Source organism: Microtus pennsylvanicus, chromosome 22, assembly GCF_037038515.1.
Source record: "Microtus pennsylvanicus isolate mMicPen1 chromosome 22, mMicPen1.hap1, whole genome shotgun sequence".
Taxonomy (NCBI): Eukaryota; Metazoa; Chordata; class Mammalia; order Rodentia; family Cricetidae; genus Microtus; species Microtus pennsylvanicus.
This window is the reverse complement of record NC_134600.1, coordinates 26,625,446-26,648,260: the sequence shown is the minus strand read 5'-3', so window position 1 is coordinate 26,648,260 and position 22,815 is coordinate 26,625,446. Positions and strand designations below refer to the sequence as shown.

At 41.6% G+C, this 22,815-nt stretch overlaps 1 protein-coding gene across 9 annotated transcripts in view; it reads left to right on the top strand.

The window, feature by feature from the left end:
- Positions 1–11,510: 11,510 nt before the first annotated feature.
- The window catches only part of Dmtf1 (cyclin D binding myb like transcription factor 1), a 50,727-nt gene continuing 39,422 nt past the window's right edge, over positions 11,511–22,815 (top strand). For 2 of the 9 annotated variants that reach the window (XM_075955955.1, XM_075955950.1), the window contains exons 1-3: positions 11,511–11,673; positions 20,948–21,070; positions 22,494–22,610. In XM_075955955.1, the coding sequence (XP_075812070.1) occupies positions 22,502–22,610 (109 nt within the window). In that variant the 5' untranslated portion in view covers positions 11,511–11,673; positions 20,948–21,070; positions 22,494–22,501. Of the gene's footprint in view, positions 11,674–11,773; positions 12,328–16,879; positions 19,622–20,287; positions 20,839–20,947; positions 21,071–22,493; positions 22,611–22,815 lie in introns of those variants that run through there. The other 7 variants (XM_075955954.1, XM_075955958.1, XM_075955957.1 and 4 more) reach the window with 7 other exon arrangements.

The following is a 22,815-nucleotide window of genomic DNA, read 5'->3' as shown; positions in this document are numbered from 1 at the left end:
TTCTCCCCCTCCTCCCACCCCTCTCCCCTTCCCCCCACTCCTCTCCCCCTCCCTTTCCAGTCCAAAGAGCTGTCAGGGTTCCCTGCCCTGTGGTAAGTCCTAGATAATTCACTGTAAATTCTTTCAATGAGTAGCTTCATAGCAAAAATAAAAAAGACTCAATTCTTCAAGTTAAGATAGCATTTATGCCTTAGTGCAAAAATTAGAGGGAGACACAGCTATGATCCCATCAAGCCATAAAACCAACAAAAAATTGTGGAAATCACCAAGTGTCTCGGGACTTTGATTTAAGTATTAAGAAAATCTCACATTGATTTTCATAGATAAGAGATGTGAGGCACTGACTGACACTGAATATCATCTAAATTAACAGCATTGAATCAAGCAACAGCACTAAAAGCGGGATTAAATACAAATAAAATTTATAATTTCTTTAAAACGTAATATAGCATTCCTATTATTCTTTTTATATTTTTATTTTTTAAATTTTCATACAATATATTTTGTTCATATTGTTTTCTGTCCTCCACATCCTCCCAAATCCTCCCCACTCCTGCCCACCCAACCTCATGCTCTTTCTTTCTCTCAAAAAAAAAAAAGCCAAGAGAAGAAAACAAAAACCAAAAAGAGAAAAAAATCCACCAAGCACTAACAAAGAGCACACAAAATACCATGGAGCCTGTTTCGTGCTGGCCCGCTGCGGGCTGTGCACATAGCCCGCGCCAGAGTGTGGCTGAGATGCCCAGTGTCGCTCCATTGAAGAGAACTGATGAATTTCCCTCTCCCAGCAGTTAAGTAAGATGTATAATTGAAGGGGAAGTAGGCACAAAGTCTTAATTATACTTCTTACAGCAGTCATAAAGATAGCAATTGAGAAGCACTTTGGTTCGGATTAGCAAAGGATTAGTTTCAGCCACTGAAAAGAGGTATCAAGTACGACTCTCTCGACAGAAATGTAGAGTAAATGTTGTGAGAGTTTAAGAATGCTCCCAAAATTTCCTCACTACTGGATTTTGTATTCTGACCATAATTCATCGATGGGGAAAACAAAATGAATTGGTCAATTTCTATCCATTCCAAAAGAGCCTGGATAGACTACAGTTTATCCTTTTTAGTGAAAATTACACAACAGATGGGTGACGACGCACTTCTGACACTCTGAGACATGCCTCATTACAAAATAATTCATTGCCTAACGGGCCTCATTACCCCTGGAGGCTCTCAAGGAGAAAGCTTAGCTAGACTCAAAGACCAAGCTTGATCAGGAAACCCTAGGTAAATCTCCCTGTGATAGAAAGTGATCTTTGTATGTAGATCAGACCAGGCCATTCCCTTGGAAGCTCTGATTCAGAGAAGTTGGTTCAGTCTTGACTAAGTGCACTGTAGAAGAGAAACTGAGAATGTATTGTCAACTATTAAAGAAGAACACCATTCTGCCCTGTCTGAGCTGTTAATAACTGCTGTGGAATATTACTTTAACTATGTAAAGGTGTGTTACATCGGTTTCTGCTGCCTTTGTTAATGATGTAAAGATGTGTTACATTTGTTTGTGCTGCATTTGTTTAATTATGTAAAGATGTGTTGCATTTGTTTCACCTCCCCTGCCTAAGGCACCTGAGGGAGAAGAATAGGTGGAGCTGGCAGGCTGAGAGAATAAGCAGGAGGTGAAATCTGAGAGGGGAGGGAGGGAGAGAAAGAGAAGGAGGAGCAAGAGACAAGAATGAGAGAGAAAGAGAGGGCCAGAAGCCAGGCTGCTCCCAGTCAGTCAGCCATGGAGACAACAGGAAAGGGAAGGAAGGGAGGGAGGGAGGGAGGAAGGGAGGGAGGGAGGGAGGAAGCAAAAAAGCCCCAAGGCAAAACATAAAGAGAAACAAATAAAAATAAGCACTAAAATAAAGCCAAGCATTCCTAACTAATAATAAGTCTCTATGTCCTGATTTGGGAGCTAGTTGGTGGCTCAAAGAGAAAGCCTATTACAAACAGCTCTTCATTCTTCTGCCTAGATATTCTCATAACTTTCGTCTACTAATTATGAGCATATAGACTTCAGGTTAACTTTGTGAGCCCTTGACTTTTAGAGACATAATAGAGATAGGTATTACTAGTATTCCTTTTCTGTGCATACTGGGGCTTTTGCAGGGGCTTGTGCCAATTATGATCAAAACATATGAAATAATTTTATGCCTATCAGACATTTACTACATCCCTGTAAGAGGACTCAAAGCCAATGAATTATGGCTACGACCACTCTGATCTGGTCTCTTCAACCACGGAAAGGTGAACTCAGAGGCATCACTATCGTCTGGGATACTCTATATATTGCTTATCTTCTAAAAACACCAGTAATTCTCAGATACACATTTCTTCCAGCATCCACTTCTATGATATAATGTTGAAAACTAGAACTCCAATACTGAGTATAATTCCATGCAAAAATGTTGCATATAGGAGGTGATAGATGTGCCATTTACCCTGACATAATTATTACATTATCACACATCACAGTGTACTCCATAAATATGTATAATTACTATGTAGCTATTCCATGTAACTATTTCCAGTTCCACTTATGACAAAGATCATGTGGTCATTGTCTTTCTGTGCCTTATTTCACTTAACACAATGATTTCCAGTTCCATCTATATTGTCACAATTTTTACTTAGCTCCATGGATATTTGGGTGGTTTCTATTTCTTGGCTATCATGTACAGTGGTACAATAAATATGAAGCAACAATGTCCCTCTGACATGCTGATTTCTTTCCCTTTGTATACATGTAGTAGGACTGCTTGGTCTCTTCTGTTCTCATAACATATAACCTAATTTATACTTCTATCTGTAGGCAGAAGTTTCTGTCCCACCTGGTCCCACAGCTGTTCAGTCCCAAAGAAACACACAGAGGCCTACTTTAATTATAAACTGGTTGGCCTATTAGCTTAGTCTTCTTATTAACTAACTCTTACATCTTAAATTAACCCATAATTGTCTGTGTTAGCCACATGGCTTGATTCCTTTTATTAGTGAGGCATTCTCATCTTGCCTCCACTGTATCTGGATGAAGACTGCAAACAGAGCCTTTCCTCTTCCCAGAATTCCCCTATTCTGGTCATTCTGACTATACTTCCTACCTGGTCACTGGCCAATCAGCGTTTTATTAAAAACAATACAAATGACAAATCTTTACAGGATACAAGACCATTGTCCCACAGTACCTATCAACAATGTGCAAAAATAAAAAAATATAATTCTGAAATTCTTTACTATCAAAATGTTCTCATGGTAAAAAGGCAGGAACACATCGCAAGAGTTAGTCATTTGAGAGTGTTCTATTTACTGTCACCACTTCCAACAACATAGCTGTTCATAGCATTGTATTTGGAGCACTGTTGAATTAATAGATATGTTTCAGTTGGTTCGCAGTGGTAAGGTGGAACGGGTTTCTTCTCAGAAGAGAGTCAAAAATTAATCAAGATTAAAAATGTTCTTAATAAAGAATGATATCACCATATACAGTTCTTTGGCAAGGGAAAAAAGACTGAAGCATCATGTAAAAAGAGGGTATGGAAAAACGACCAACAGCTGGTAGAGGTGTACTAGAGAAAGGAATGTCTCCTCCTCTCAGACAGTGCCTGTGAGTCTTCTATCTTTCCACACCAGGTTGAACAGACTCTGCATGTCTAATCCTGTTAGGAGACGTTTCATTCAATTAAATATCTATATATTTCTTGTCTTCACTAGCCCTACCTACTTAAGATGCGGTGTAACAAAAGTATTATGTGTTGAAGTTTAACTTAACATGGTTATATTTAGTACTACGTAGACACTCAGAAATTATCACAGAAATATTTAAAAACAGGTTGAGGGGTGGGGAGATGGCTTAGTTGGTAAGGTGCTTGCCCATAAGTAAGAAGATTATGAATTTTATTGTCACTATTATGTAACAAAAAAAAAACAACAAAACAGGGAGTTAAGGCAGGAAACCTAATATCCTTGTGTGAAGAAAGCAGAAACAGAAAGAACTTTGATCTCACTGGCAAGCCAGTCTGGTCAAATTGGTGAGTGCAGGTTCAGTGAAGGAGTCTGTCTCAAAAACAAAGTAGAGAATGACTGAGGACCACATTTGACCTTTGGCCTTCACAAGCACCCATCTGCAGCACATTTCACATGCTCGTGCACATGCGTGTATACATCAAACATAATTCTCTTGTCCTAGAATTGATGTTGTATGTAAAGACAAAGGATCTCTAACACCTCAGAGAACTTGATAGTGCCAGACTAAGCAAAAGCAATGGAAATGGGCCAACTTTCCTAATATTTTCAGTTTGATTTACTGTGAATGTAAGTGATTTAATTCATATACTATCATCTCTTATTGCTAGTTATGAGAAAGTTCACCGACAGTTGTTAGGCATATAGCAAACTAACATCGTAACCACAAGATTTTACATGATATGAGGTAGATATGCCACAATGTGAGTTGTTCCCCTAGAAAAGAGATTATATGAAAGCAGAAATTTTGTCTCTCTTGATCAGAACCATATTCTCTGTGTCTAAAATAGTACTCGAAACAGAGTAGGTTCTGAGGAATACCTGCTGAATAAAGTGAATAAACGGATCACAAAGGTGGTAAAGGCATTTGTTTCTTCTCTTCTGCTGCACATTCAGTGAAGGGAACTTGATGCACACGGACTGAAAGAAATGAGCAGCAATCTACAACTCGTCTTTAAATGCTAGAAAGGGTTCCCATATCCGAATTCAAAGCATAATCCCTCCTGGTAAGCTTTATCATTGAGTCTGGATCTGAGTTCTTGTCTGTGATCTGCTGTATCATATCCTTAGCAATTCAAGTCCCCAAATTTCCATCTACTGGTGAAGCTACTACTCTAAAAAGAAAATCTTGCTGAGCAATAGAGACACCTGCTGGTTGAATGATAGGCCTTAAGGAGTTGCCTCTACATCCACAAGAACTGAGCAGTGGACTTCAGAGTAACAGCAAATGTGACATAGTGTTCAAACTGACCACCTTGTGTTTGAAGAACAATAAATGCCAGCATTTGTTCCTTTCTTAATTGCCCATGGAGTGATATCTGAGAAAAGGCTGTGCTCCTGCAGACAGAAGCCACTGCAAAACATGTTCCGCTTCCAATTCTTTTGATTAAAGTAAATCGACTACGTTTGATATCAACAAACATTTAAGAATCTACTAATCAGAGAGGCTGTGCCATATGCTGGCAACCTAAATCTCTGACATGGTAAAGGTGGGTTACAGATGATCATCTTGGCCCTGTCTGGGCATGTGCTCAGCTCCGGTCTTAGAGAGGAATACTGTTCAAAGTTCTTAAAAAGAAGGAATCCAATAATATAAATAAATTTTGAAGATATGATGCAAAATGAAATGTCAGTCACAGAAAAAAACACATTATTCTACGTAAATGAGGTATCTAAAATATTCAAATTTGTAAAACCAAAGATTCATGAAATCAAAGAGCAGACTGGTGGTTACCAGGGACCAAGGGGAGGAGGAAGTGGGAAATACTTATTCATGGGCAGAAAGTCTCCAGATAGATGATGAATCTCCAGACACTTTCTGGACAGCGTTGCACACAAATAATGTGTGTGCTCGCACGTGCGAGTGTGTGTGTGTGTGTGTGTGTGTGTGTGTGTGTGTGAATTATAGTGCTTCACACACTTAAAATTTAGTAAAGGAAATAAAATTTTAAAAAGTTAGTTAGCCGAGCCAGCAGTGGTGACGCATGTCCTTAATTCCAGCACTCAGGAGGAAGAGGCAGGTAGATCTCTGTAAGTTCGAGGCCAGCCTGGTCTACAAGAGCTAGTTCTAAGACAGGCTCCAAAGCTACAGAGAAACCCTGTCTCCAAAACAAAACAAAAACTAAACCAAAAGAAAAAAAAAGAAAAAAACCAAAAGTTAGTTAACAGAACTGGGAAGATGGCTCAGCAGTTAAGAGCAATGGCTGCTCTTCCAGAAGTCGAAAGTTCGAGGTGGTTCACAACCATTTCTAGTGGAATCTGATGCCCTCTTCTGGCACAAAGGTGTACATGCAGATAGAGCACTCATAAATCTTTTTAGAAAAGTCAGTTAACATCAGAATATGACATGGTCTACCATTTGCCTGAGCTGTGTTCTTACTATTTTATGCTATATAGGACAGTCACTCCCTACGAATAAGTTCTTTATTGCACTAGTCTGGACAAACACCTCCCACCATCCAGACCACGCTGTTTGTGCTCACTTTTTAAGGCTCTGCTTACATACTTTCTCAGTGATGCCTGCTGTGAGTTCTCCGTGTAAAGGCCACTTTCATAGCATCCCTGCTCTGAGCCTTACTGGACAAAAGTGTGTGAAACCTTAGGCTTGCATTCCCCTGAGAGCAACGGGAATGTTCTTCTGCTAATTTTCTAATCAGTCTCAGCAATGAAAAAGAACCAAAAAGTACAGAGAGGAGATGTCCAGGTTGAAGGATTCAGCAGTGGAGAAATGAGGCACAGACAGAAAGTAGACTTTGAGGGAAAGGGTTTAGAGTTGGACCTGCAGCCCAGAGGAAAGCCTCAGGAAGAAATGAGATAAGGTTGAACCAGGAGTGAGATGGAGACTGAATAGAACAGGTCACTCATTCCTCCACTAGACTTAGGGTCCCTATCCACTCTCCCAAACTTTTAGAAAACCAACGGTTATATTAACAGCATCCATACACTGTGGGGAAAGACAAATTACATAGTATTTTTCTTTTACTTTGAAAAAATGTCTTTTTTCTGAAGCATACCAACTACTTACATGAAACAGAATCATAACACCTTAGTATTTCAAATACTTTTATATTAATACATTAACTTTTCAAAAGAGGGAATTAATTTTAGCTGAACATGGGGATGCATGCCTGTAATACTAGCATTTAGGAGGCTGAGGCAAGACGATTATTAGTTTAAGTGCAGCCTAGGCTCAGCAGCAAGACCCTGACTCAAATAAGGAAGGGCTGGGGCAGATAATGAAGGGAAAGGGGAAATACGGAGGGAAGGAGGAAATTTCATTAATACTGACTCTATGATGCTGTTCATGAGTCTGATAAAAACATGGAGCCTAACAGAAGAAATCAAAATAGCACATATAGCAAATACCATTAACGTGGTGGAGATGTTTTTCTGCCATAACTTCTGTTAGAGAAGATATTTCTCATGTTTATTTTTCTTCAAGATGTTTAAATTCCAATTATTTAAATTTTCATGCATAATCTGAGAACACACTAAGAAGAGAAGTAGGTGTAACTACAGACAGATATTCTGGGATTCAAGTCGCATTCTAGACAATCTTGATAATAATTATTCAGGTTAAGGGTGCAGAGGTGTTACTGTGATAATAGATTTACATTTTTAAATATCAATGTTATGACTTTTTTTTGTTTTTTCATGCTTCCTTAAAACTCCCAATGCAAGGTAGTTGGTAAAAGCAGGAATTTGTCTTCCCAACAGCAGGTGATAGAAATACCAATCTTCTCTCATCTTTCTGTCTTCCATATTCTTTATCTACTTCATCTGATAGTAAAGAATAAGACCCCTAATGGGAGGTCTAAACGTCCCTCATTTTACAACCAGATCTAGGTTTCAGTTTCTTAACACTTTCTACACTCACCACAAAGTTGAGCAGGAAGGATTCCTACATATCTCATGGCTTCACAGACACGCATGTGCACAGACATGCACGCGCGTGCACACGCACCCAATCAGAGTGAGCGTTTGCCATAAGGGATGAACCTACACTGACATACTATTAACAAAGAAAGTACATGGTTTATGTTAGAGTTCATTTGGAGTATTGTCTTTATCAGACTCGGGGGTGCGCTACAACTGTAAAGGCATGTTTCTATTTCAGTACCACAGAGTCTTTGCCGCTATAGGAACCCCTGAACTCTATTCATTTTCCCCACCCCTGGTAACACTAATCTTGCTGTCTCCAAAACCTTGCCCTTTACGGAATATCACTGTGGTGGATGGATGAGAGTGGTCCCTGTAGGTTCTTATGTTTGAATGCCTGCTCTCCACTTGGTGAACTATTTGAGAAGGGTTAGGTGTGGCCTGGTTGGAGATGCTATGTCACTGGGGGCAGGCTTCAAGTTTCAAAAGCCCAAAACATAATTTGCCTTCTGCCTTCAACTTGTAGATAAGGATGTAAATTCTCAGCTACTGCTCCAGTGCCATGGCCGCCTGTCTGCCTGCTGCCATGCTCCCTTCCCTGATAACTATGGACACATCCTTTAAAACTGTAAGCAGGCCTCCAATCAAATCCTCTTGTTTTATAAGTTGCCGTGGTTATGGTGTCTCTTCACCGCAATAGGAAAGCAAGACAATCACAACGGCAGAGTCTTACCACGCATACTGTAGATGGTTTTCTTCATGTAATAATATATATCTTGATTCTTCCCTTCTTTACACCAAATACAATTTCATTGTATGAGTTCACACAGTAGTGGTGCACACCTTTAATCCCAACACTTGAGAGGCAGAGGATTTGAGTTCAGTCTGGTCTACAAAACAAGTCACAGTACAGCCAGAGCTATATAAAAACAAAAACAACAAAAATTCCATTTAAAGGTGTGCCTCTTTGTTTAGTCATTCACCTCAGCAGTTCTTAACCTGTGAGTCATGACCCTTTTTTTGGAGGGGGGTCACATTATCAGATATTCTACATACCAAATTATTCATGATTAGTTATGAAGTAGCAAAGAAATAGTTTTATGGTTGGTGGGTCACCACAACATGAGGAACTGTATTAACGGGCCGTATCCTTAGGAAGGCTGAGAATCACTTCTGGTTTACCTGCTGAAACAAATTTTGGTGGCATTCTGTTTGTCAACTGTGAATAAGGATGCTGTAAATATAGTGTCCAGGCTTTGCGTGAAGTTAAGCTCACAGTTTATTTGGGCAACAGAACAAGGAAAGATTGCCTTTATCATATGAGGAAAATGTTATTTTGTATAAAAGAAGACAAAGTGCTATCCTGTCTTCCAAGAGGCTACACCACTGTGTTAGCCCCAGCAGAGAACGAGCATTGTTTCTCCGCAGCCCTGATGGTAGGCGGCCTTGTGGCTTTGCTCGGGGCCGTTCTAACAGATGTATGGTGGTTATCCCACAACTTCTATATTCCCTTTAATTCTGAGAAATGGGTAAGCAAATAATGCTTACTACTGGTAAAAACTACATACATTTAACTAAGAACCTAAGGATATACAACATTTTTCTAATTAAATGCCAATTGCCAGTGTGCTTTATTAGAGGAAATTTCTAAATTTTGGTAACCTTATTAGTTACCTGAAACTCGCTGTTACCAGTTTCCAGAAAGTCCTCAGATATGAGAATGTAAGTGAAAGCCAGGATTTTTCTTCTATTTATGATAGTTTCATATTGAAACAAGATCCTAACTAGTATTATCAATAAAAACCTGGAGCCAGATATTGGGGCAAAAGCTGAAAGATCAGAGAAGCAAAGAATGACCAAAGTCACTTCTTAACCTCTCTGCAACCTCAGACCAAGGGGCCGAGATCCTGTCTATGCCCCGCCTTATCACTTCCGGTCTCCCTGTCTATGCCCCACCTTATCACTTCCGGTCTCCTGTCTGTACAGACCTCCAGACCTAGCAGCTAGCTCTATCCTCTCATCTCCAAGCAAGTTTTATTGTCAAAACACAAAATGCCACACAACATCATATAGTATATTTTTACATATCTTGTCATATTTCTTGTCCCCCTTCTTTCTTGATCATCTACTTTTTTAACCCACCCAATGTCGTGTTCGTTCTTTCTCTTAAAAAGAAAAACACCCTCAAAAGAAATGTATAGTCCAAATTGTTGGCCATCTACTCCTGTGGAACAGGCCTGTCTTAGAGTATGGTTGACATATCCAATTTCACTCCACTGAAAAAACTGAGTTTCCCTTTCCCAAGAGCTGTCATTTGCAAACAGGGTAGGACTTTGTGTCCATGTCCCCTCCTTCTTGCTTAGACTTGAAAGACCAACTTTAAATTTTCTATCAACAATAGCGAAAAGAACGCAGAACATAACATATCTTGGCTTTATAAACAAGTTAGATGCCATTGAAGTAATAAAAGAGGAATCTACTGCCTAGAACCCGATTTTGAGATGGAGTCTATATAGCCTATGCTACCTCAGATTCCAAAGCCTTCTGCTACAGCCTCTTCACTGCCGAAATTAGTGTCCAGCTTGGGGTGCCTTAAACACAGCAAAAAAAAGGGGCTTCTTTGGTGTTCTCATCAGAGTCTGCACTTTTTGCAGAGGACGAAGGTTAGGACAGGACCACAAATGGTCAGCGTCCAGAGTTAACTGACTGTGGCGTGCCCATCCCTGAATGGGACATTTATAGTGGAATCCCTAAACCAAGGCCAACGGAGTATCACTGAAGATGGGGGCAGAGAAACTGAAAGAGCCAGGGCAATGGGGAGACTGGTGTGAAATACCCATCACCCAGAAGCAAACCACTGCTCCAGTCAACATTCCAGCTTGGATGGGGTAAAGGATTCCATCCCCAGCTAAGGGACGACTGGCAGCCAAGGGTGCTGAGGGAAAGTCAGTTTCCCTCCTAAAAAAGACCGGATTGTTTTCCCATGTTCAAGAGCTCAGATCTACACACAAGGACATTTGAGCTACACAAATACACACGAATACACAAAGACTTAATAGAATAACAGGACATGAATGTGATTTGAGCGGGGGATGTCAGGGGGAACACGGGTGGTGTTGGAGTGGGCAGGGAAGAGTGAATACGATCAAAAATGCATTTGATCACGTATGAAAATCTCAAAACCAAAGATGCAGCTCCCTTAAGGAATCCGATTCCTAAAGATTTGCATGGGTGTCACAAGGCTTTAATCCCGGCACACGGGAGGCAGACAGATCTCTTTGAGTTCGAGGCCAGCCTGGGCTACGCAAGAGAGTACCTGGACAGGCTCTAAAGCTACACAGAAAAATCCTGTCTCAAAAAACAAAACAAACAATAATATTTTTTTTAAAAGGGCACAGCGAGAGGGTTTCTATTTTGTTCATTTCTAAGGCTCCAGATTGTAGGGCTGCAGCCGGCGTAGAGCAACAGCACTGAACTTGAAATGCATCTAGAACCTTCGTTTCCTAAAAAGCGAGATCACAGTCAACGGAGACCACCTTTCCCCAAGAAATCATAGCGCCCGCCCAGACTCCAAGGAGCAGAGACGACACTGCTCGCGTCTGCACCCCCAGGCCCCCTCAAGCCGGCCCACGGCGCTCCCTCCTCTCCGCTTCGGATCTCCGGGAAGGGGCCAGAGGCAGATGGAGCAGAGACCTGCGCCTGGCTTTGCTGCATCGGCAACAGCTGGACGGCGAAAGCCACACAACCGCTCGCTAAGGAAATGGCGACCGAGCCCGAGCCGAGCGCCGCCGAGGCCGGAAGTGACGTCGCGGGTGGCGCGCGGGGCCGCCCCACGGGAGAGGCGGGCAGAAGGGGGGGTTGCTGGGAGGCGGGGGGCGGGGCGCGGCCGCGGCTCCGTTTCCGGTGGCTGCTTGCGCTCGCTCACCCCAGCTGCAGCCACTCTCTCCCGTGGCTGCTTCCTCCATCCTGGTATTTTTTGGAGCCTCCATCCTGGTTCTTCCAAAGTGCCCGGACCCAAAACAGGAAGTAAGTGCGATGGAACCTACAGGTCCGGGCCTCTGGCGCAGCCGCTCCGCCCAGTGAGACCGGGCCGGCCCCTTCGCAGGCCTTGGCTGCCGCCGGCCGGGCACCGCGGGCGGGGTCGGAGCTCGGCCTTCGCCCAGTGGCCCCGGCGGCACGCCGCGCCCGCCACCTCCTTCGCCGGCCCGTGCGGGCGTTGGCGGTCGGGACCGCCGGGCAGGCGCCCGGGCGCCTCGGCGAGCCGGCGGCGGCGGAAAATGGCGGCGGGCTAGAGGAACCAAATGGCGCCGGGACCCCTGGGGGTGGGCCCGAGCCGCAGCGGACGGCGCCGAGCGCCCGCGGGAGTCTGCGTGTGAGGCAGCGGAGCTTCAAGCCTGGCTCAGCTGGGTCCGCCGTCGGGGAGGCCCCCTGGGCGGCCTGGGCGTGGGTGGGGTTGGCAGTGGGGGCGGGGGTCGCCCGAGCCCACTCGTGGCCCTGGGGCTCGGTTAGCCCGTGTGGCTCTCGCCAGTTGTGGGGCTCGACTGTAATCCGCGAGGGAGTCGTGGGTACTGGCCGGACCTTCTCTGTAAAGACCGCGGGACGTGGCCTAGGGTACGGGGGGAACCCTACCTAGCCCAGCCGAGAAGTCATTGACCGGATCGTGCCGAGCAAGCCTTAGGGGTAAAGCCTGTTTGGTCGTCTAGGAAGAAGTGTGTAGTGTGTGTGTGTGTTTGGTCCTCTAGGAAGAAGTAAGTGTGTGTGTGTGTGTGTGTGTGTGTTGAGCATCTTCTCGGGAACCTTACAGTTTAACTCCGAAGAGGTGTGTAGTGTGTGTGTTTGGTCCTCTAGGAAGAAGTGTGTGTCTGTGTGTGTGTCTGTGTGTGTGTGTGTTGAGCATCTTCTCGGGAACCTTACAGTTTAACTCCGAGAGAAGTGGTCCCGTGCCATCCTGTGCTGTTGAATGATGCAGCATATGTTTTCGTAGTAAAAGACTCAGTGTAGCTAAGGAAAGGGTGAAAAATACCCTTCTCCCTTTCCCGGGCTGAATTTTCGCGATTGCTTTTGTCAGATCTTGTACCCCTTTCTGACAGCAAGACTTCCATTTGAGACTTTATAGAAAGAAAAAAGCATTTCAGTACAGTTTGAAATATTTCATGTCTTAAGATAGATACAGTGCAATTTGAGACTTATATTAGAACTGTTTTTATTTTGTAATTAACTTGCGTCATTAAGGCTGCAAATCAAGGAAGAAGAACCTTTGATTATGTTGAAAGTTTTATAAATATAAAGGCCATTTTCTTTTTCTTGTACTTAAGATTTCTTTAAGCTAGTTTCAAATGACTACTATTGTAACATTTAAAACTGCAACTATAATAACAAAACAGTCTGATTTTACTGTGATAAACTAGTGATAAATTATGTATATTTGGCTAAGATTAGAAAAATTTTTAATTGCACTTAAAAAAATCTTACACTCAAGTTGGTGAGAGGCTAACAGTGCCACTCCACCCCAGTCAGGAGTTACATATGATAGTTTAGTCCTATATGGAAAAATTGTTATGGTTAGGAGGGTCTTTATGATGATTTTATCCCATTACTTTACCTCTTTCCCCAGATGTTTTTGTGTACCACCAAACAAGCTAATGTTCTTCGTTGTTTTACTTGATAGGCTTGTCACAAACTATTGGGGGAATTATCTAGAAATTCTACTACCTGTTCTGAATCTGTTTTGTTGATTGCCATTGAGATAAATAGTAGAGCCACCTGCCGCTTTTAGAAAAAAAAATGTTACTTTTTTTCCCTTTGTCTTCAGCATTTATTCAGAAAGTTCTGAGCCTTGCATGCTTCTTAAGAATTTAAATCTGTATCTTTAACAGTTTAGAGACTACATACAGCATTAACCTTTTTCTCTGAGTATTCAGGTTTTAATATTTTTAAATGAGGATATCAAAGTTTTGGACTTACAGTTTGTGCCTGACCGTAAAATGTGTCCGGGAAATAGTTCCTAATGTCCTCCTGTGTTTCCTTTTTTAAAGTTGTGCTTGCCTGTGCCATTCTGTGTCTGTCCCTAACAGAGGACTTTGCTTTGTGTTTATTAAAGAGCACAGAAAATGTGGTATAAGGGAAAGAATGAAGGATACCTTTTTATAGAAACAGTTTCACAAGGGAAGAAATTGCTTTACTGACCCAGAATAACAAAACCAAACTTTGTTATCAAACTATATCTACGTTTAGCATCTAACATTTATGGTGACTATCTTTGTTTAGGGTTAGTTTTGACCTGTTGATTGTTTTCAGCAGATTATTATCACAGCATACACAAATTTTTCTGGGTCAGGGGCATGGACAAGTGCCTAATTCAAGATTAAAGTTATGCATTTAGTTTAGGTTGTAAAAGCTAATCGCATGGTTAATCCAAGGCTTCATAAAGTTGGTTACTTTGTTCTCATAAAGGCAGGATTAAGCAGACTGAGCACACAGTAGGACAACAGACTAAGTACATAGTCTTAAATGATCAGTCTCTTCAAAGACTGGATATTTTCAGAAAGCTCCACACAGATTTTTGTCTTAGTGTTTTGATGCAGTGACTTAAATTAACATATCTGAGGATACATACCTAACAAAAAACAAACATCCCTAAGTATGTATATCTTGACTGTAGATATTAGACTAAGGATAGAGCCTGGTGCTTTTGAAAGTATTAGAGAACCGGGTGACTTACTTGAAGCTTTTATCTGTGTTGCAAACACATCAAAGCTTTAGATAAGCATTGGTGTTGGGGAGGGTTCAGTGGTGTCCCACCTTAGCCCACAGATCAGCATCTACTCCACATAACTGAGCTTCACATAGAGCCTTTGTAGAGGCCGTCTGCTTAGTACTGCCTTTACTGTGATTACATTCTCTTTCTGCCATAGGTGTTAGAGCGTTCTCTGCTTGAAAAGACTGGGAATTCATAAACATAAATGCTACGCAGTTTAGCAAAGGTAGTCTGTAACTAAGCCAAATGCTTACTGAAGCCCAGAGGCACGTGAAGTTGTTGTCCTGTCTCCGTTTATCTTAATGGTGGTCTTTATTTTGTGAAGAGAATTCTTGTAATAAAAATTAATAAAATCACAAGGTTTGTCTGCTTTGATACCATAAAGGTAAATTGGTTCAGTTTCAATAAAAGGAACCTATTGTGTCTGCATTTTTCAAGTTTATGGGGAGGTAGCCCAGTCCATGATTATCCAGAGAGAAGCTGTCAAGAAGAAGCGTATTGGAAGGGCTGTGTAAACTTCCTACATCGTATTTATTAAAGGATCGTTTTGGCTGTGTATTCAGTCAGGCCACCCCTTCCAGCCTTGGTGTCTAGAGCTACTGTTCCCTCTCTGTAAGACTTTGTGCAGAGGAAATGTATATTAGGTCTATTCGCTGCCTGATGTGTTTTAGTATTTGTTAAGAAAATGTGATTTTTCAATAAACTAAAGAACTTGGTGATAATTTGTATTTAAAAATCAGATGGTGTATTACAAAAAATGGTGTTTTGAAAGGATACTATCTTACAGTGTAACCAAACACATAAGCTCTTAGATCAGATAGGCAGTACAGTTTTATTGCCAGGTATGAAATCTTGACCCTTCAGATGATCTGTATTACCATATAATTCACTTTATTCAATTACAGCATCATTGATAATTGAAGCATTACATTAAACTCCATTAACACATTTACTGATACTTTATGATGTGTAGTATTTGTTTTACTATCTTTTTGTTTTTGTTTTTCAAAACTGTTTCTCTGTATAACCATCCTGACTGTCCTGGAACTCGCTCTGTATATTAGGCTGGTTCCAACCTCACAGAGATCACCTGCCTCTGCTTCCAGAGTACTAGGATTAAAGACATACACCACCACCATCTGGCTGTTTACCATTGTTTAGTGAAGCCATTAATCATGTACCTTAATTTAATACTCTATCTTAATCTACTTTACAAACTTTCCCATGAAGTTACAAAAGTTTTCCCAGGGGTTCAGAGCTGTTACTGCTAGCAGGGGATCTTTTGCTCTGCCTGGATATGAGTCCTGGGTAGGCAAGGAGACTCTTCCATTGCCAGCAATGCTGGTCCTGGAGTAACCAAGACCTAGGGTCTGGGCTGACGAACCACATATATAACAGTTATGAGCCCCGAACAATATAGTTCTATTGCTCCAGGCTTTTATTTTAACACAAGACTGAAGCTCTACTAGGCTATCAGGTTAGAAGTTCATTGCTCCTGGCATTAACTATCAGCGGCCCCAGAACACAGCAGCTTTTGTAATCTGTAGGTTTGGGCAGTCTTAAACGGCAGAGGCAGGTAATGCTCTTAATAGTAGAGCTCGCTTACAGATTTTGGGTGCTGAGACCCTTGACTAGAGCAAAGATGAATGAGATCTTCATCCTGATGACAGTGACTATTGTTGACAGTTCTCAATGCCCAGAAAGTTTGAGACCATTGGCAGCTTCCTGGGACTCTCCTCATGTCTTCATGGCCCTTGGTGGCTCTCATCTCTGCTCCCTGTTATTTCTGCCATTAACTCTGGAACCCTTCAGGTCTCCTTACTTCTGACTGTCACTGCCTCCACTTGTGCCTGGACTTTTCCCTTTTTTGTGTGTAACCAACTGAGCTTGTCCTAATTAACATAAAAAGTAAGAGAAGGACACTGGAGAAGCATTTTATTGGACCTAATGATGCATACAGGAGCACATCTCCCAGCAGCCCATGCAAACACAGAAATGTCTGTGCTAGGCAGGGCAAAGCCCCTTATACAAATGACAACTCTGCTGATAGCCGGAACAGGCCTTTAGCTGGACCACCAGGGGAGGTGCTCCCCTTGTGGCCTGGGTAGGAACAGCTGTGAGGACACGGGGAGTTCATCAAAGCTTGTGATGGCCAAAAGTTTGGAGGTTGTACTTGAGCAAGCAGGTTGGTTTCTGAAAGCACCTATCTGTAGAATGTTGAAGCAGTTGGTGCCATAACTCATTTAGCTGGATATGCCGTTGGCAGTCCTTTGCTCTGAGTAATAGGGGCACTAGAAGACGGGTCTAACATTTGTCTAATTGGAGAGTCAAATTGTTCCCACTGCCTACATCTTGAGTTAGTTGAAGGAAAAATAACCATTGAAAAGGATGCTTACAGTGTATATTTACCCTTAAAATTAATGGTGCTTCACAATGCTTAACTCTTAACCCTATGCCCCAAGGCGAGGTGCTGCCATCTGATTCACTTCAGAACCATTTCCAAAGCATTCTTCAAGTGCAGAGTGTTCCCAGCTGGAATAGTCAGTACTCCTGAAGATGTTACTCTTGCCATAGTTTGGTGAAAGAGGTGGCTGGCTACTTTTTGCCCTTATCTAAAGAGTCTGCCTGAGGCTAAAGTGAAGAGTTTAGGATTGGAAGAAATTGTAGTACGAATAATAAAACCCAGAGACAGATATTGGGGTTCAAGCTGAAGATCAGAAAAGCAAAATAGCCATTGAGATTTCTTACCTCTACCAAGGCTCGGACAATGGGGCGATCCTGCAATGCTCTCCACCGACCTCAGACTCACACTCTGCTGAGTTCCTGTCTCTTCCCATTTATATTCTTCTCTGCCCAGCTATATAGCTCTTGTCTCCACCTCTCTAGTGCTGGGATTAAAGATGTGTGATCCCTAGTGCTGGGTGCACCTTTCTGTTCCTGTTTTAGAAAGATTAAATCTTGTATAACCCAGGGTGGCTTTGAACTCACAGAGATCTACCTGCCTTTGTCTTCTAAGTCCAAGGATTAAAGGTGTATGGCACCATTCCCTGGCCTGTATGGCTCACTAGTATGGCTACTTTGTCCTCGATCTTCTATTTATTAAAACACAATATACCACTGTAAGAAATCTCAAGACAGCCTAGTATAGACTGTTCTGGATACTGGTGGTAACTATAATGAAGATATATAATGAGAATGAGCGAGCTGAGCAAGGAAAAATACTTGAGAAAAAGGACACCAGGATGTGGGATGGAGCTAAATCCTCTGTTTGAGGAGGTAAATGGATTAAGAGATGTTATAAACAGAGTGGTGATCTCAAGGCAAGATCTCAGCCCAGCTTAGTTTCCAATTTGCGAAAAGGGACTGAAGAAAAGCTTGGGAGCTAAGTGTACTAAGGCACACCTTTAATCCCAGTTCTAGGAAGGCAGAGAGTTGGAGGTCTCCTTTGTCTACAGAGCAAGTTTCAGGACAAGCAAGCTTAGGTGGTGAAAGACAGCTGGTGAAGATTTAATTGAACAAGCATGCCATGTTCCAACTTAAGCAAGCAGCAGAACTTGACAGCTTCAGCCACTTGGTTCTGATTTTAGAGTTAAGGATAGGAGGAAGGAGTTAAAAAATAAAGCCCTGAGGCCAAGCATGTGTCAGGGTGTCTCTGAATGGAGGCCTAGTATAGAGGTACAGCCTGGATTGCTTTGGACCCCAAGATATCAAATCAAACATGCCCGAGTCATGGGTTACCTGTCGAGGAGAGCTGTTAGCAGGGAATGGAACCAGCCCAGAGAAGGAAGTGTGTTAGAGTCAATAAAGCTTAACAGCTGGAAGAGTTGGAGATCTAAAGAACATTTTACACCAGACATGGGGCTGCAGAGTTGGGAGTTTACTTAGCTGGCTTTTGGTCTTGCTTTTCGCCAGTATTTCTTCACTATGCTCCCTTCCTTGTGTTTTAGAATGGTAATACATATCCTGTGCTGTTATGTTGAAGTATATGATCTGCTTTTTGGTTTTGATCTTTATAGGGGGATTACAATTAAGAGATTGCCATGTGTCTCAAAAGAGACTTTGAAACAAGTTTAAGATTGGGATAGCCTATGGGGATTTTTGAAGTTGGATTGAATGCATTTTTGCATTGTAATACATCAATAAGCATTTGGGGCCACGGAGTGGAATGTAGTGGTTAGGAAAAAAATGACTCCCAAAGGGAATGGTACTATTAGGAGGGGTGGCCTTGTTGGAGGAAGTGTGTCACTGTGGGGACAGGCTTTGAGGTCTCTTTTGCTCAAACTTACATCAGTGTTATTGTCAGTCAACTTCCTGTTTCCTGCACGATATAAGACTCTCAGTTATTTCTCCAGTACCACATCTGCCTGCATACTGCCATGTTCCCCTTCATGATGGTAATGGATTGAACCTCTGAAACTGTAAGCTAGCCACCCCGATTATAGGTTTTCTTCATAAGAGTTGCCATGGTCATGGTGTCTTTTCACAACAATAGAAACCAAACTAAGACACTGATATGTGTGCATGTGTGTAAACTAAAAATCTGGAAGGTAATTATTAAATGTTAAAGAGAAGTGGATGATTGTTAATACTATATTGATTCAGGAAATCTCAAAAATTAAATATGTTCTTGCTGCATTAAGTTACAACTCTCCGTGGTGTTCTGTATTTCCCATTTTAAGAATATCCTCTTAGTGAGTTTCCCTGTGCCATATAACTGCATTCCATTTTCCAGTTTTGAAGCTAAACAATCTCTGTCATGTAGGGTCAGACAGACTATGTTGCCTCCAGCTTCTCATGATCACCACCAGAAGTGTATGCTTAGATAGAGTTGACTTCTAAAATAGGAAGAAATGACGTTTTTTGATATTTTTTTTCCTTTTTCTTTTAAGATTTTTGACACTTAGCTGCCCCAAAATTTATACCCAATGGACATGTGACCCTCAGAAGTTTAGGTCAATACTGAAATGAAGAGGAGCATGAGCAACTTGATTCTTTTTTCATTTTGACTTTAAAAATCAAATGTTACTTTGTCGTACTTATCCCTTCTTGTTCCACCAGGTTATTGTAGCCTAATAAGTCGGGTTACCTTGGGTCAGCATGGTGACAGAAACATGCCAGTACTAGGAAGGCAGAGCCAGGGCAGCCTGGGCTCCATCGTGAGACCCTGCTACGTGCCTCCCTCCCCCAGTCATCTCTATTTGGAACTATAAGTTAAAGGTTTGTCTTTCAAATGCGAGCATATGTAAGAATAAATGCTCTATACCATTTATGGGTTCTTTTTTCTTGGTTCATTAAGGTATTTGTTGTTTCAAGCTAATCCATCAAATGATGGGAATATAGCAGAATGTCAGTTTGCCAGTTAAAATGTTGTCCGTCTTTCCTTCATCGTGCTCTTTCATTTTTAATTGGTATAAAAGTGAGACCATCGATGATTTGGTAAGGGTCAAAGCAGGTTCCAAGTAGTGTTGGTGTGAAAGGGTTCCAATGTCAAGCATGATTTTTCTTCTAATGAGTTTGAATAAAAGCACTAAATAACTAGTTAGTTTGATTTATTCATCAATATTTGTCTTTGTAAAGCCATAAATAATCTTCTAACGCTGTGTTGCTGTGTTGAGCCCACTTCTCTTTATCCTCAAAGTGAGTCTTCTCTATGTTGGTTTCTCTGTTTGCCATCTGCTCCCAGTCCACTGAAATTACTTCTTAAGGTAATGCGTGTTCTCCATATTGCCAGACCAAATAAATACTCCGTCATCTTACTGAGAGTTAATCATTTTAATGCCCATTGAGCATGTCTCAGTTTTCCTTCAGTATCACCAGCTAGTCCTCAGTCTCCTCTGTTTTTCTTCCTGTTTGCTTTTTTTTTAAAGATTGATTTATTTTAGGAGTCTTTTTGCCTGCATGTATGTCTGTATACTACTAGGCCAGTAGAACGTGCTGGATCCTAGAACTGATTACAGATGGTTATGAGGCGCCATGTCGTTGCTGGGAACTGAACCCAGGTCCTCTCCAAGAGCATCAGATGCTCTTCACCTAAGCCAGCACCTTGTCTGCCTCTTGACTTCCATAGTAAGGGTGCTCTCGAATTAGGATCTCAGCCATCTTCTCCAATTTCTAGGTGTCTTTAAAAACAACTTGCATACCTATTTTTAAGATAAAATTGGGTATTTTAGAGATGTGGATAAGTCATTATGAAAGAGCACGTGAGCTGGAAATGTTAGTTTTCCATAGGAGATAAGTTTGCACGATGGTTCCAAGGTCTACCATAACCACTGTATACCTCAGTCTATGTTTTCAGACGACAACTAACTGGGGAGTGACAGCTTGGGTTGAGAAACTTCCTATGAGCTCTTACGTTATCGCACTGGACTGGTTTTGAGGCTGACGTCCATAAAATGTACTCAGAAGGAAGTTGTGCTTCTGTTTCAGTCCTCGGGGTGAGGCATCAGAGCTGTGAGGCCAGCATGCAGCAGCATTATTTCCAGTGCTCAGATACTACTTGTTCTTGTTTGTATTAAGCCTTTTGTGATGCTGTTACTGTTTCAGAGTGCTGCAGATGCACAGGCATGGAGGAGAAGCAGTCTGGATGACCTGGGAGTGATGCTGCTGGCCAGAGCACGGAGACGTGATTCTATGGGAAGGGCTGTAGCTAATCCATCCGTGGTCTAGGTAAGCCCGCTTTACTGCGAAAACCCACCCAGTGGTTGACCATGCTGCATCATGATTCCCATTCTTCTTTATCTTGAAAATTGTTCTTTTGCATAGTAAACCTATGTTCCTCATTGGATCTTTACCATGTAAATATGAATGTAGTTGTCTGTGTTGCCAAAGCATTTTTTACCAAATGCTTGTGTAAATAGTGACCGGTCTGTAAATGGACTAATACCTTTATCAAATACTGAATGATTAATTAAACACACACAAGACTTTTGTCTATATTAATCGGTAGCAGTATATTTATCCAGCCACAAGATAGTGACTGTGTTCTAAGACTCCAATTCTTCAGTCTGTGTTAAATATAAAGCAGCAAGTAAGGACACTTTAAACACACATCAAAAAAAAAAAAAAAGCTCGGGGATGGTGATGCCTTTGATCCCAACAGTTGGGAGGCAGAGGCAGGCAGATCTTCTGTGAGTATGAGGCCAACCTGGTCTACACCGCAAATTCTAGGAAAGCCCGGGCTGTACACTGAGAAACCCTGTCTCAACAAACAAAAAAGTAGGTTCCAACCCCATTACTACTAACTACAAAAATGTTTGGTTGATGTTCTTATTTTTCAGGTAACGGCTTAAATACTCATAATAGGGTTTTATGAATAATGATTATTAGATCAAGATGGAAGTTTTGCTAAATTTGCTAAAGACAGCAGGTTTGGAATCTAGTTCAGTGGCAGATCATTGGCCGAATATAAATAGGAAGGTCTGGGTTCAATCACCATCGTGTCCGCCTTAACAAACACAAGAGTCAGATGGCAGAAAGCTTGTGAGGACATAGTACAAAAGCTACCGGTAAAAATATTAAAAATTGTTAAGAGTTCTGCTGATTAACAGCTTCAACTTTTTTTTTTTTTTTTTGCTGTAGTTAAAAAAAAATAACTGTAAAAGCAAAGAAAGGGTATTGCTGCAACGAAATGCCTTACTAATGGATTTGAAGGGCTTTTCCCTGAAGTCAGAATGCTGTCCACCACAGTAAGAAGACACGGTAGCAGGAGTGAGGGACAGCTGGTTCTGTCTTCAGTGGGAAGAGAGAAACACCAGAGTGCCGCTGAGCACCTTTCTCTCCTCTTAGTCTGTTTTCCCAACTCCTCCTTATAGCCACGCCTACAGGCTTCTCTGTGGCGGTTCTAAATTTCAAGGTTAGTCATCACAGAAAGTTAATATTGTAAGAAAGTTGTTGTGAGTTAATCTGGGTCGGTCAGATTCTTGTAGGTTATTGAACCTGATTCTAAATAGTGGTTATTGAAAGGTGGTTTCTGAAATCTGAACTCCTTTGCAGTTTCTTATGAAGACTAAACAGATACCTAGATCGATTTCGTGTACTGTCTGGAAAGATTATTTTATTTTAAGTCCTTAAGTAGCCTCTTCTCACGCAGATTTGAGTATGAGCACAGTTGAAGAGGATTCTGACACAGTAACAGTAGAAACTGTGAACTCTGTGACGTTTACTCAGGACACAGACGGGAACCTCATTCTTCATTGCCCTCAGAATGGTAGGAGACTTTGCTGACTATAATTGAAACTGGGGTGTGTCGATTCCATTGTCTGTCACCTACACACATAGTTCTGGTATCTCTGGATTATAGATTAATCTTAATTTATATGTTGTGTTTTATAAATACCTTAGTATTTTTATATGGGATGTAAGTCTCTGAAGATAGTGGAATAGCTATAATACATTTTTATATCATTTGTTAC